The sequence below is a fragment of the Cricetulus griseus genome, chromosome 2 (genome assembly GCF_003668045.3).
Source record: "Cricetulus griseus strain 17A/GY chromosome 2, alternate assembly CriGri-PICRH-1.0, whole genome shotgun sequence".
NCBI lineage: Eukaryota > Metazoa > Chordata > Mammalia > Rodentia > Cricetidae > Cricetulus > Cricetulus griseus.
Genome location: NC_048595.1, coordinates 88,476,367 through 88,490,790, shown reverse-complemented (window position 1 = coordinate 88,490,790; position 14,424 = coordinate 88,476,367). Strand labels below are relative to the sequence as shown.

The 14,424-nt window shown below is 38.7% G+C and overlaps 1 protein-coding gene and 1 non-coding gene across 2 annotated transcripts in view; one reads left to right on the top strand and one right to left on the bottom strand.

The window, feature by feature from the left end:
- Rad23b (RAD23 homolog B, nucleotide excision repair protein) overlaps positions 1-14,424 on the top strand; it is a 42,161-nt gene that overhangs the window by 19,053 nt on the left and 8,684 nt on the right. Inside the window, exons 4-7 of the mRNA XM_027403063.1 lie at positions 3,280-3,548; positions 9,109-9,164; positions 12,251-12,378; positions 13,916-14,051. Coding sequence (XP_027258864.1) covers positions 3,280-3,548; positions 9,109-9,164; positions 12,251-12,378; positions 13,916-14,051 — 589 coding nt within the window. The remainder of the gene's footprint in view (positions 1-3,279; positions 3,549-9,108; positions 9,165-12,250; positions 12,379-13,915; positions 14,052-14,424) is intronic.
- On the bottom strand, positions 6,174-6,276 carry LOC113830881. Its single transcript, XR_003482975.1, has one exon. It is a non-coding gene; the product is annotated as a U6 spliceosomal RNA (small nuclear RNA).

Sequence of the window (14,424 nt, the reverse complement as noted above, 5' to 3'; positions counted from 1 at the left end):
AACAGTGTATTATCAGTTACATTTTCATTGATGTAATAATATTCAAGGCAGAAGTGTAAAATAGAAAAAGGTTTATTAGCTCAGACAGAGTTTTGGAGGGTGGCAGTTCAAACATCATGCTGAAGACCACACAAGGACCTCTTGTAGCTGTGTTGTCATGTGGGAATATGTTTATATTTCTAACTGTGGTCTTCTTTTGTTCTTATAAAACCACTAGAACTATTCACGGAGGCTCTGCTGTGATCTAATCTAAAGCCCTACCTTCAAATCTACAGTCAGACTTAATTTCTACGCTTTTCATACTGGTTTATCATAAGACTTTTAGGGTTTCTGCCAGGTGTGGTGGTACACACATTTCATCCCAGCACTTTGAAGACAGGCAGGCAGACTTTTGGGTTCTAGGCCAGCCTGATTGACTTAGTGAGTTCCAAGTCAGCCAGAGCTAAATAGTAAGACCATCTCAAAACAGTAGGACTTTAGGGTTTAAATTGCCTGAGTTCAGGAGGAAGCAAACCTTAAGTGGATGGTTGGAGTTTGTTCATCAAAAACTAGTGGTAGAATAAATGAGCTTTCCCCAAAGTCACATAATAATAGCAGTAGGAAATAGTGGAATGGTTGATTAAAATCTAGTACATATAAGGTAGAATGTTGTTCATCTCTAAAGAAAAATGAAATCACAAATTTCAGGAAAATAGACTTAAAGTGAGTTGAGTGAGGTCACTTAGTCTCAAAAGGGGAAAACTGCATGTTTTCCCTCATTGCTGATAGTCTATTATGTATACATGTGTATCTGTAAACATACATATAAACATAGTTAACATGTAGAAAGAACAGTGTATATGTCGTAAGTGCTTTGCTCTCAAAGTATAACATTTTCTGTACAACATAGGTCCTTAAATGAGCAGTGTCCATATGTGATTCTGTGAGGGGCTTTATTGGGAGATGGGAATTTTCCTTTTATTGTTTGAAAATCCCTTAGGCTATAGTTCTTTACAAGCACTGCTGTACTTGATGTGCTTTATTCTTTAAACCTGAGTTTTTGCTATTGAAATAATAGTGTGTTAAAAGTATGTTTAAGATCATCATACATTTGAAATTTCTTAGAATTCCTGGGAATACTGATTTATCCCTGAAACTCAAGAGTAACATGTCAGGAATTTGAAAACACCTGAGAAAACATTTTTTTTTTTAAGTTACTACTCTAAAATGTACCATTGTTACTGAATAAATACACTTAAATTTTTTTTTTAAAGAAAATAGTTGAAATTCCAACTACTGCATATTTTTGTACTCTGAAACAAAAGGCAACCAAAGCAGACTTACATGGTAGGTTTTTTGTTTTAAGAAAGGTCTCTATTAAGTAGCTCTGGCTGTTCTAGAACTTGCTACATATCTGAAAGTGCTGGAGATCCACCTGCCTCTTGGGTTTCAAAACCCAATAAGTTTGAAAATTTTTAAACTAGTAAAGAATTCAATGGTTTTGCAATATTTAATTGCTTGCTCAAAATGTCAGACTTGGTCAAGAACAGTGATGCAAGAAAAACGCTTTATCCCCCAAACTGTAAACAAAACAAAACAAAAAAAACCCATCAAATTTACTATCTCCCCCACTCTCACCCCTGAATAGGGTTTCTCTGTATGTATTCTGGCAGTCCTGAAATTTGCTCTGTAGACCAGGCTGTCCTCAAACTAAGATCTACCTGCCTATGCCTCCTGAGTGCAAGTATGAAATGTAAAGAAGAAAGAGAAAAAAACAAAAAAACAAATACCATTGCTATCACTCTAAAACTTTCATTTTCCTAGATTGAAGCTGCACTCTTAAAAGCCTAACTTTTCAATAGCTGGAGTTCTGCAGTGTTCTTATTTGACTATTTTTGCTTCACTTAGCACAGCATCACAAGGTTCATCTGTGTTTTGGCATGTGCCACAGTTTCCTTCCCTTTTCACTTAGCTTTATTCATCGTGCACAAGGGAAAATAATAGGGTCGGCACACATCAAGGTAGTTCTGCTGTATTTCCTTCAGTATTCTCATCAGTATAGTGAAGAGTTAAACAGAAAAGATCTTGGAATGGATACACACGCACACACACACACACACACACACACACACACACACACACACACACACACACACACACACACACACACACACACACACACACACACACACACACACACACACACTTAATGAGAAATAGATGCCTGAAACCTGTCATTCCTACAAGATCCAAGGCAAACAGAAAACCTTCAAAAAGCGGAGGCCATGGTGCTATCTGCAATTAGAAACAGTGTTTTAAAGTACTCCAAGCCCAACAGTTTGTTAGCTCAAGTTAAGCAAGACACAGTTCGACTATTGCTCTTGCAATTAATTGACTTGGAATTGTGGGAATTTTTTGGTTTTTCTTTTTCTTTTTCTTTCTATTTTTGAGACAGGGTTTCTCTGTGGCTTTGGAGGCTGTCCTGGAACTAGCTCTTGTAGATAGACCAGGCTGGTCTTGACTCACAGAGATCCGCCTGCCTCTGTCTCCAGATGCTGGGATTAAAGGCATGTACCACTACCGCCCAGCTCTGTGGGAGATTTTAAACCCATCTTCTGTTAAAATAGTTAACTTAAGTCTACAGAAAAGTTATGAATTGAATAGACTGAATAACATTAGGGTAGAGTACAATTTAGCATGACTTTTATGCTTGTGTAGTTGTATTTGTTTCATGGAAGGCTTTATGGCTGTGCTTTCAGTTTAGGAAATACCAAACATATACTTCGAGCGTGCGTGCGTGCGTGCGTGTTTCTTTCTAGTTATTTTTGTACTTAACTCCTATTGTTTTATAGACAGTGGCAGAATTTTTTCCTCCTAAAATACAGCAGATTATTTGGCATGTTTATAGACAATCTACTTACATTTTAGTGCCAAAATTGTTTTGGATAATGTTTTTAAGTAGCAATGCAGTCTTAAAAGTTATAAGCAAGGTGCATAAGTAAAACTCTATAGAAAACTATATAGTACTTTTGGACATGTGAGTTCTATATTTAAGCCAGTGATTTCTTTGTGTTCTATTTTCATACTGAATTGTAAAGACTGAGATGAATGATAGTTAAGATAATGTAAGTTATCTTAGGAACTCTAAGGAGTGGTGAACTGCTTTTATTTGCTAATGTTCATTTATTATCTGGTTAAAAATTAATGTTTAGGTTACTAGTTTTTAGGCTCTTTTTTTGCTGTTATAGTCCAATGAGTCACATAATGCCTTATATTTACTTTGTTTTTTTAACACATCAGCCCAAAGCAGTGACTACTCCAGTGCCAGCAACAACTCAGCAATCAAATACTCCCGCCACTACTGCAGTTAGCTCCTCCACAGCAACAGTTGTGGCTCAAGCTCCAACCCCCACGCCTGCTTCAGCTCCCACTTCCACACCTGCATCTACTACTCCAGCCTCAACTACAGTATCTTCTGAACCTGCACCTGCCAGTGCAGCTCAACCTGAGAAACCTGCAGAAAAGCCAGCACAGTCACCAGTGGTTACTAGCCCAGCACCAGCTGACAGGTAATGAAGGACTACATTTTAAGAAATTATATCACAAAGTAGTCAAAGTTTAAATTTTAAAAAAATCAAACTATGTTTCGTTTTGATTTCTAAGTGAACACTGAATCGTGTTTTTCATGTTTGTATGTGCATGTATATATGTACACACTTGTGCGTGGAGGATACAGGTTGATGTAATATATGTTCTATTGCTCTCCACCCTGCTTATTTGTGACAAGATCTTTGGCTGAATCCAGAGCTTTGCAGTTTGGCTAGGCAGTCCAGTGAACTTTTAAAATCCATCCCTTACCACGCTCCCAGTGTTGGAGTTACAGGGGCATGCCACTGCACCCTGCTTTGATACGACTTCGAAAAACACAAACAAAAAAGAAGGGATTTCCTGTGTATGAGGAAATACATCTAAAGTATGAGTTCTATTACAGCCAACCTGAAATTTGAACACCAGTAGAAGGAGTTATGTGAGCCAGTTACTGGAAAACATCAGTGATAGGAAATGCTTTGAAAGAATGGGAAACATTTATGGTGTTCATGGCAACATATACAGGTTTGCCCCTTATGCAAGGGATATGTTCCAGATGTCGACACAAAGGGAATCTTATGTGCTCTTTGTTTTTTTTTCCCTCTCTCTCCTAAACAAACATAAATTAGGTATTGTAAGAGATTAAGGACTAATGGAGCCAGCTGTTGTGGTTATGACTAACCTGAGCACTCCAGAGGCTGAAGCAGAAGAATTGCAAATTCAAAGGCAGAATGGGCCTACATACCAATTTTAAAAATTAGCATAGTTCCTTGAGCCAGGCATAGTAGTTTGCACACCTTTAATCCCAGGGCTTGGGAGGCAAAGGCAGGTGGCTCTCTGAATTTGATGACAGTCTGCTCTACATAGTGAGTTCCAGGACAGCCATGGCTACATAGAGAGACGCTGTCTCCGAAATTAAGTCTTTGAAATGTGTTCTCTTAAAATTTCTGATGATCCTGTAGATTTGCTAATCTGTGCCTCCTCCACCACCAGTTATAGTGAGAGCTTTCATTCAATCACTTTTAAAGAAAGCTTCTTCAGCATATTTCATTCCTCGGCATCACTGCTCTTGCATTTGGGGCACATTATTAAAATAAAGGTTTCATGGACACTATACTGTGACATCTTAACAGTGGCTCTGGTAATTGAGGCTGCTTAAGGGACCTGTAGGCAGGTGAATATATAGCATGGAAAATAATGGACAAAAGGTAGGTTCATGACCTGGGTAGAAGCACAGTATTTCATCATGCTGCTCAGAATGGCCCACAGCTTGAAACAGTTTATGAATTGCTTCTTCCTGGAGGCTTTTGTATTTTTATAAGATGGTTTGACATAGGTAATGGAACCCCTTTGTTTTAGCATCTTGCCCCTAAATGTGTCTTCTATGTGGTAATGAGTCTTTCTGTCCTGCCATGCAGCTCCCAAATAATGACAGAGATTTTTTAATTATGAAAGCTTGACCTATGGCTTACACTTGTTCCTAATTAGTTTTTGTTTGTTTTTGTTTTTTGTGGCTTTTGGAGGCTTTCCTGGAACTAGCTCTGGTCTGGAACTAGACCAGGCTGTTCTCGAACTCTAACTAGTTCTTATAACTTTAATTAACCCATTTTTATCAATCCATGTCCTGCCCCATAGCATTACTTCTCTTCTATCTTGCACCTCGTCCTGTTTCCTTTACATCGCTCCTGGCTCCTCTTGGTTTCTTTCCTCCTTTTTATTCTCTCCCGGAAGTTCTGTCTATATTGCCTGCCTAGCTATTGGCATTGAGCTTTCTTTTTTCTTTTTAATTATTATTATACCAGTCATAGTAACATATCTAATCAAATATGTTGCAACACCATGTCTGATCTACCATGTTTGGGAAGAATAGAATCTCTTGCCTGTTGCTGAGAAATAGCATAAAGCTTGGGGAAAATATATATGTAATATATATTATATATTTAAGATTTATTCATTATGTATAGTGTTTTTTTCCTGCATGTATGCCTGCAGGCCAGAAGAGAGCACCAGATCTCATTATAGATGGTTATGAGTCAACATGTGGGAATCAAACTCAAAACCTCTGGAAGAACAGCCAGTGCTCTTAACCATTGAGCCATCTCTCCAGCCCGGAGAATATATTTCTTGTGTTAACCTAGAACACTTTTCATTCAGTATCTGTGACACCATTGTTCAGCTTAAACCCTCTCTTCCCATATCCATCTAGAATGCATTCTGTTCTCTTGCACACTGGAAGATCACCAGAATTGAGTTAAACTGTTGCATCAAAGTCTGTATGTTGGAAGGAATTTAGTAAAAAGAATGAGATGTGAAGATGGGAGGATGACAGTTGAGGGACAGGTAATAGATTTGGGTGGATATGATCAAGAGACATTAAATACATATTATACATGTTGGAGATTGTGGGGAATAGGAGCAGATGGGTGGAAATAAATGGTCACACACACATATTAAATTGAGACAGGGTCTCTCTATGTACCTCTAGCGTCATATATAGACCAGGTTTGCCGTGAACTCAAAGATGCACCTGCCTCTGCCTCCTGAGTGCTAGGACTAAAGGTGTGCATCACTATGGCTGACTATAGACTTCTTAGTTGGACTTAGTTTAAAATATGGAACACTTCACAAATTTGCATGTTGTCATTGTGCAGGAGCCATGCTAATCTCTGTATTGCAATACAGCTAAAGTGCATGCTTAGCTAATTAGTCTTCTTTCTCCAAATAATGTAACTTCAGGGAGATTACAGAAGGTCAAGAAAATAAGATAAATATGTCCTTTTACGGCACAAAACTGAATAGCTGTCAGCAGGTATACTGGAGGCTTCTCCATCACTGCTGGCCAGACATTTTGTTTCTATGTTTTTTTTTTTTTTTAATGTCAGTTTCGTTCTTTATGCAATACAAATTGTGCTGTTGATAACTGCCATAAAGAAACTGCACTTGTGGGCTGGAGAGATGTTTCAGGGGAGGACCTGGTTCTCTTCCTAATACCTACACTGTGACTCAAAACCATCTGTTAGTCCAGTCTCAGGGATATGACTCCCTCTTCTGGCCTATGCAGGCACCAGTCATATGTGTGGAACATAGACATACATGTAGACAAAATACATTAAATCTCTTAAGAAAAAATAAAAAGGAAAGAAACTAAACTTGTGCTTTGTGAGGTCAGTATTGTTGGTAAAGTACACATTCAAGTCAACTCGAATTCTGTCTTACCATGCTGTTGTTGAACTTGGAGCAGTCCCCATTGAGTGCTGATTACAGCAGTGTTTTGCCTCACCCAATCAGGACATTCCGCTGTGTGACAGGGGCTATGGAACAAAATAAGCCAGAAGCTTAAGCTAAGCACTGTAAAGCAGTATCATACATTTTTTATTAGGTTTTTATTTTGTGTGTATCTGTGTGTGTGCGTGCACATCCATGGCATGCATGTGGAGGTCAGAGATCCGCTTGTGGAAGTCTTCTGTCTTTATACCAAGTGGTACCCAGGGAGCACACTCAGGTCCTCCAACTTGGCAGGCAAGTGACTGCCCACTGAGCCATCTCCAGTATCTGGGCATGTCTTTTAATGTATAGGAAAAATGTGAGTCTGATACACTCAGTGATGAGTGATTGTCTCTGTGGTTTAGGAAGAAGTGGTGAGACTGAATCAAGATTGAGTACTGATGTTTAAAGCACATTACAGTTTTAAGTGGTTAAAGGGATTTTTAAGATAACATTCAGAGATTATGCAAATTATTAGAGGAGATCAATCCTACAAGATTCTAAACTGTATCAAACACAATGGTGACTTAAGAGTTTGAGTAGCTCCTCTTAGCTGGATTGCTTGGTAGGATAGACATCACTGTAGACATATACCTAAGTACAACTTAATGTAAAGATGCATTAATAATGCCACACTCTGTAAATGCTTCATCATCTGGAGGGAGAAAATATAGATTCTTCATTGTATGCTATCAAGAATCAATTATAATAGAAAGGACAAAGATTCCATGTAAGATGAAGTTAGAAACTAGTGAAGGATGAGGGGAAAATAACAAACGTTAGAAACCATGCTGTATAGAGCCTAATTGAGCTTGGTTTGGCCTACTAGAGGGACTATGCACTCGTAGGAAATTATTGATGTAGACATAAACTACATTTTAAGTTAAACTACAGCAACTATTGGTGGTATGTGTGGTGGTACGTGGTTATAATCCTAGCACTTGGGAGGCTGAGGCAGGAAGATCATGAGTTTAAGTCCAGCCTAGGAAATATGAAAGAAGCACAAAATTACTGGATTTTTATGTATATTCTTTTGACGTTTTACCTTCTCCACATGCATATTGTTTTAAGAAACTTTAAAAATTATATCACGGTATAGTTTTAGTTGTGCTAATGGCAATGTGTTACACCAGTGTTACTAGCAGTAACTGAACCCACAATAGAGATACTATTACTGACCTTATGGAATTGATGAAACCAAAATATAAAGTGTCTCAACTTTAGATGTGAGTCCTCCTGAGAGTTGAATTATGGTATGTGCACATTTTATCACACTATGTATCCCAGGATGGCCACTAACTTGGTGATCCATTATACCTGACTGTGTTAAGAGTACTAGTTGCTCTTGTAGAGAGCCTGGGTTCAGTTTCCAGCACCCACATGGTGGCTCACAACTGTCTGTAACTCAAGGTCCATGGATACCTTTTGTGACCTCTAAGGCACTACACATTTGCACATGTATACTTATACTCGGGAATGCACACAAACACTAAAATAAAGTAAAAATTGTAATTGCTGTTACTTAATATCCATAAATATATATATACACTGAGCACAGTCCCCATAAATCTACCCTCCCTTTTATTGTTCCTCCCACTTGCCTTTTTCATTCTTCCAGATGGCTTCACATCTACTTTTCCATATGTATATATGATTTTATATATCCACTTAATCTAGTTCCCCAAGAGAACAGAAACATAGAGGTTCACTTGTGCCTGCGCTTGTTCCTGCATGTGTTTCTCAGGATTACCCAAAGCTGCCTGCCATTAAAATTGGTTTGCTTTAGGTTAGAACAAGGTCTGCACCCCCACCTGTGATTTCCTTCTTTGTGTATGTCATATTCCTTAAATTATGTGCCTTCTCTCTTTACCACTGTTGAAAGTGTACATAGAAAACCTCACTGTGAAAGACTTGATAGCCTCATTTGGTTCTACATTTGCTACTTTTATCATATACTACATTTGATATTCTGCTGTGTCTTGATGTATGGGCTATTTTGACTGTGGTGGTGTTCTCATACTTAGCAAGTTTTTTCTAAAGGCGTTGTTTTGTGTCTTTTTTACATTGTTTAGAATGACAGATCCTCAGAAGTAATCTTAAGATTGAAAATTTTTTTGTAGCCATAAATCCTACAGGTAAAGCTTTGGGTATACTCCAAGAGGCTGACTTACCCACCACTTTAATACTTAAGGAATTCTTTAGAAATTAGTTGCTATAACAATTTGAATGAATTTTGCATACTTTTTGAAATTTAATTTTTCTAAAAACCTTTTACAGTACACCAGGAGATTCTTCCCGGTCAAATCTTTTTGAAGATGCAACAAGTGCCCTTGGTGAGTGTCTAGCTTACAAAACAAGTCGTGAGACTGCAGTTTTCACTTTCTGAATCACACTGTATGTCTGCTTCATGGTCACTTACAAATGATTTATTTAGATCATATATTAGTCATTTAGTAGTAGTACTAGAGACCTGAACGTCCTTAAAATCTCCTCTTGCAATTGAACACACTCCCTTGAAGGTAATTATTTTCCCATTCAGAAGTTTATATGTGGTCTTAACAGGTTTGGTCTGTGTATAAGCTTATTACATAAGTGCCTTTGGACGGGTTTGCTGTTTACTTTTTTTGTTTGTTTTTCGAGACAGGGTTTCTGTGTGTAGCTTTGGAGCCTATCCTGGCACTCGCTATGGAGGCCAGGCTGGCCTCGACCTCACAGAGATCGGCCTGGTTCTGCCTCCCAAGTGCTGGGATTAAAGGTGTGTGCCACCAACGCCAGCAGCTGTTTACTTTTATTTGCCTCACATTTGTTTATTCACCTCCAGCTTTCATCCAATGGACTGGATTTCTAGATTTCCAGCTGCATATTGTTGCTTAATATGGGCACATAGCAAAAAGACCTTCCTGCCCCAACCTTTGATTTGACGTGTTAATAAAGTCTTCCACTTTCTCTTCATCTCTAATCTGTCAGCTTTCTTATTATTAAACCTCTGGTATACTTCATGTTTTTATTTTTATTGCCTAGTGTTCCTGTTCTTGTATTGATATAGTAAGTAGGTAGAGGGCTGGGATAGGTGCATTCACCTATGTCATTGGCTTCTGGGTTCCCCAGCAGCAGCCACAGCATTATTCTGACAGCACTAACAATCCTTAGGATTAAAGGTTGGTCCTGAGCTAGTTGGCTTTTAACTCCTTGGTATCCTCATTATATTTAGTGACCAAAAAGTATAGTTGTTTTAAGTAGTCAACCCAAGATTTCCTGGGTGTACCACCTTCAGAATTTCATCTTCTGACAGTCCTGGGACAAGACTACCCCAAATACTATCAATATACATCCATTCATGAATCTGAAGACATTTCCTTCATACATGGAAAGTCATAAGTTGTAGAGGATTATTATAAAGGTATTGGAAGAACTAGAAAAGAGGATTACACAAAGGAAGGTGAACACTTCAGTAGCTTCAAAGCCAGAACCCAAGTTGGCACTTGTCTCTAAGGTTATTATTAGAGGTTCTGACTGTTAGCCAGCGTTGGTGGCGCACGCCTTTAATCCCAGCACCCCGGAGGCAGAGACAGGAGGATCTCTGTGAGTTCAAGACCAGTCCTGGTCACCTCTCCAACAGTAAAAAAAAAAAAAAAAAAAAAAAAAAAAAAAAAAAAAAAAAAAACTGTTACTGGTAACTATATGTCAATACTGGTATTGACATAATAGAGTGCTTTGGTGCTGTTGAGCAGGAGCCAGGTAAATAACGCTGTTTGCTGCTGCTACATCTACGTTTCTGGTAATGGTGTTGGTGTTGATATTTTACTTACATTTTTTAAGGAGAGGCATAAAACAATTTGCTCATGTTTCAGTCTGTAGGAAGCAGAACAATTTATGGCTTGGTCAAGAAATGCTAGTACCCTTACATTTATGTCTTTACGTCACCTAGATCGTTCTTGCTCTGATTTGTAATCCCAGGGTCTCCTTGCTCTGCAGTCTTTACTCTGTTGAGTCCCTGCTTCTTTAACTTCCCACTTGGCTTTTGTGATGCCTCTCTTCCTTTTCTATATCTCGAACCATTCTTCTCAAACTCTTTGGTAAAATCTTATTAATGTTGACTCTATAATTATGTGTTTTCTGTGGTTCTGCTTTAGACCATAGTTCAGCATTCAGACTATGGGAATGGCTAAATACCATGTCTATGCTATTGGGATTCCCACTGTAATTGTGCTTCTCATCTCCCTCTGATCTTGCAGATGTGTTTATTTAAACTTTCAGATAGGAAATCTACAGCCTCCACAGATGCCTTTGTTCCCTCACTTGCTTCACCAGTGTGCTTGCTGTTGTTTATAGGTGACACATGACTGCTAGTCAGTTAAACTACAGGGCAGAGCTGGGGGTGGAGAAGGGAGACTGTAACCAAATCCACTTCATGAGGTGGTCAGGAAGGCAGTGGTATCCAGAACACAAGTGGAAAAGAGGATAGTTTTAATAGAGGTGAGTCTAGAGAGGGTGTAGCTTTCATTAAGGCAAGATAACATCCATCTGGGAAGATTGATGATAGCCTGTGACCAGTGACTCACAATACAAGTAACTCCATCCTGGGGTGTGAAATTCTATCTTGCTTACCTTTGTTTCTCATCAGTTTGAAAATATAAAGTGTCAAAAGAAAAAATAAAACACAGTGCTATTACACCAGAATTGTTTGAAATGCATAAAAAAAGGACTTGCCTTTTGGTTTTTGTGAGAGAGAATTTATCATCCCATAATGCCATTGAACTTCAGTAGGAAGGCTGACATTAAACTCAGAGAAGCCTTCCAAACAGTGAGATTGCAAGAACAACCCATTTGTTTGTCTCTCATTAACAGGTTGCCTTCTGTGACTTGTGAATTTTTGTATTTGTACCTGATATTTCTACTGTGCTTATAAAACCACCTTATTTTTTGTTGCTTTTTTAAGTTACCACAAACTTAGTGATATAAACCAATTTGTTACCTGGCTATTTTTGTAGGTCAGAGCTTTTGACACTGTTCTTGTTGACTGATACCAAGGAGTCCATAAGACTTTTTGGAGATTAGGAGAACCTAGTTCCTTATCACTTCCAGATTCCAGAAGCTTGCAGACCCTTTCTCCATCTGCAGAGAGAGAGACAACAACAAAGTTACATTCCTCCTTTTGTAACCCTCTTTCTGTCACTCTGTTTTTAAGGATTGTTTTTGATGGCATCAGGCCCACTTCCCTTTGTCACATAATCTATATATTACAGGATCTCGCTGGGGATTAGAACATGAGTATTTTTGGGGGAGGGCATTCTGCCTACTTGAATAAATGTTGACACGGTAGTATATGAAACATAGATATCTTATAGTCAAGAAGTATGGAGAGAATGTTTCTTGAATGTTCATGTACTTATTCCTTATCCCCAACACACCTATTTAGTGACAGGTCAATCTTACGAGAATATGGTAACTGAGATCATGTCAATGGGCTATGAACGAGAGCAAGTAATTGCAGCCCTGAGAGCCAGTTTCAACAACCCTGACAGAGCTGTGGAATATCTTCTAATGGTGAGAAGTGTATTTTACTTTTCATTCTCCTTAATTTCAAACTCTTTCAAGAAATTTTGGTTTTAAAAGATGAGTTAACAGTTCAGTGTTGACTACTATATGCTAGATAGTTTGCGCCCCCCAGGGTTAACATTTTGTGTTGATAAACTGTAACCTTTTGGAAAAGATTCTGAAATGATTTTAATTAGAAAATGCCATGATGGGCCGGGCGTTGGTCGAGACCAGCCTGGTCTCCAGAGGAGTGCCAGGATAGGCACCAAAGCTACACAGAGAAACCCTGTCTCGAAAAACCAAAAAAAAAAAAAAAAGAAAGAAAAGAAAAGAAAATGCCATGACGGTGAGTTACAAAGTGGTTCTTTAGAATAGTGGCTTACACACAGTGAAGCTCTGGAGCCCTAGGGTGTCTTTCTAATGGAATAGTCTGACTTTATAGTGGATTTTAGTTGCTCATATAATCTATTAGGAATTATTTAGAGCAAAATTTTAGTTGTCCTCTGTGAGGAAGCAGCATTAGCATTTTGTTTGAGAATTTGATGGAAGGCTTAGCCTTCAGGGACCTCCGCATCACAAGCAGACGCTTTCAGGGCCTGCAGTGTATGTGCACCATTAGTCACTGCTCACTGCCTGTCTTTCCTAAAGCGAGTCTGCCTCGTGTTTAGTAGGAAATGGACTTATCACCATCTCTTAAAGTCTGAGAATTTGGTGGATTTCTAAATAGGTATAACTGCCATTTGTCTAAATGTTGTACATCAAAATAGAAACTCTGAGGGCACTTTTAAACTGTAATAATTTCTTCTTTTTTTTTTTTTTTTTTTTTCTCGAGACAGGGTTTCTCTGTGTAGCTTTTGGAGCCTATCCTGACACTCAAGACCAGGCTGGCCTCGAACTCACCAAGATCCATCTGCTTCTGCCTCCCGAGTGCTGGGAGTGCGCCACCAATGCCAGGCTAAACTGTAATAATTTCAAGAGAAATTATTGAAACATACAAAAAGCATCATTTGGAATTTAAATGATTGAAATATATTTCATGCCCATTTTGTTAATTTTGAAAGATTTTCTGTGTGGCACTTTCTAGATGATATTTGCTCAGAAACATGAGTCAGTAGATGAGACTTTCTTGCTTGGCCAGCAGTATTCACTCATTCAACTCCACACCCTACCACAAAGAGTCATTCAGAACTGTTGTCCTCTTATCCCAAATGCTCCTAATGTTATAAATACAGCTCTTTGTGTCACTGACTGATGATTTATGAAAGTCCCTGCAGTCAAAAGCCATTTGGAACCCCATGATGAGTGAATATCTTAGTTAAATTTGTAGGGTTTAATTAGACATGGATGTGGTTGTTATTGCACAGTACATCTATCACCGTGGAAAGACCTGTTGAACAGTACTGCCTTACACTACATACAGCATTGAGTTCTACATGTATCTCACACATAGACAGTGATGTTCTGTAAGCCACAACTGTTTTTGCTGTGTATAATATTTAGCCTGTGTGTTTTTGAGTTGTCTTAAAGCTTGAAAATTGTGTTGCAGGGAATCCCTGGAGATAGAGAAAGTCAGGCTGTGGTTGATCCTCCTCCCCAGGCAGTGAGTACTGGAACTCCTCAGTCTCCAGCAGTGGCAGCAGCTGCAGCCACCACAACAGCAACAACAACAAGTAGTGCTGGAGGTAAAGTTACTATTTCTGATGGTGAATCTAAATTCGTTTAATTTGAAGTACTCGAGTGGTAACATTCATTCCCAGAGCGTTTGGATAAGTCTTGCGTTGTGTCTTCCCTCATAGTAGTATGGTAGTGCACATCAGTGTTACTGTGTTGTCAGCTTACTCCACTAGCTGATACTAAGAAAAAATGTTTCATAGTTTGAACTCAGTATTCATTTTGAATGGACAGCTCACTTTTCTAAGAATGCATAATTTTAGGCAGTGTGTGTGGTGCAAGCCTTTAATCCTAGCACCAGGAGGCAGGCAGATCTCTGAGTTTGAGGGAACTTAGTCTACACAGTAGAGTTCCTGGAGAACTGGGGTACATAGAGATTCCCTG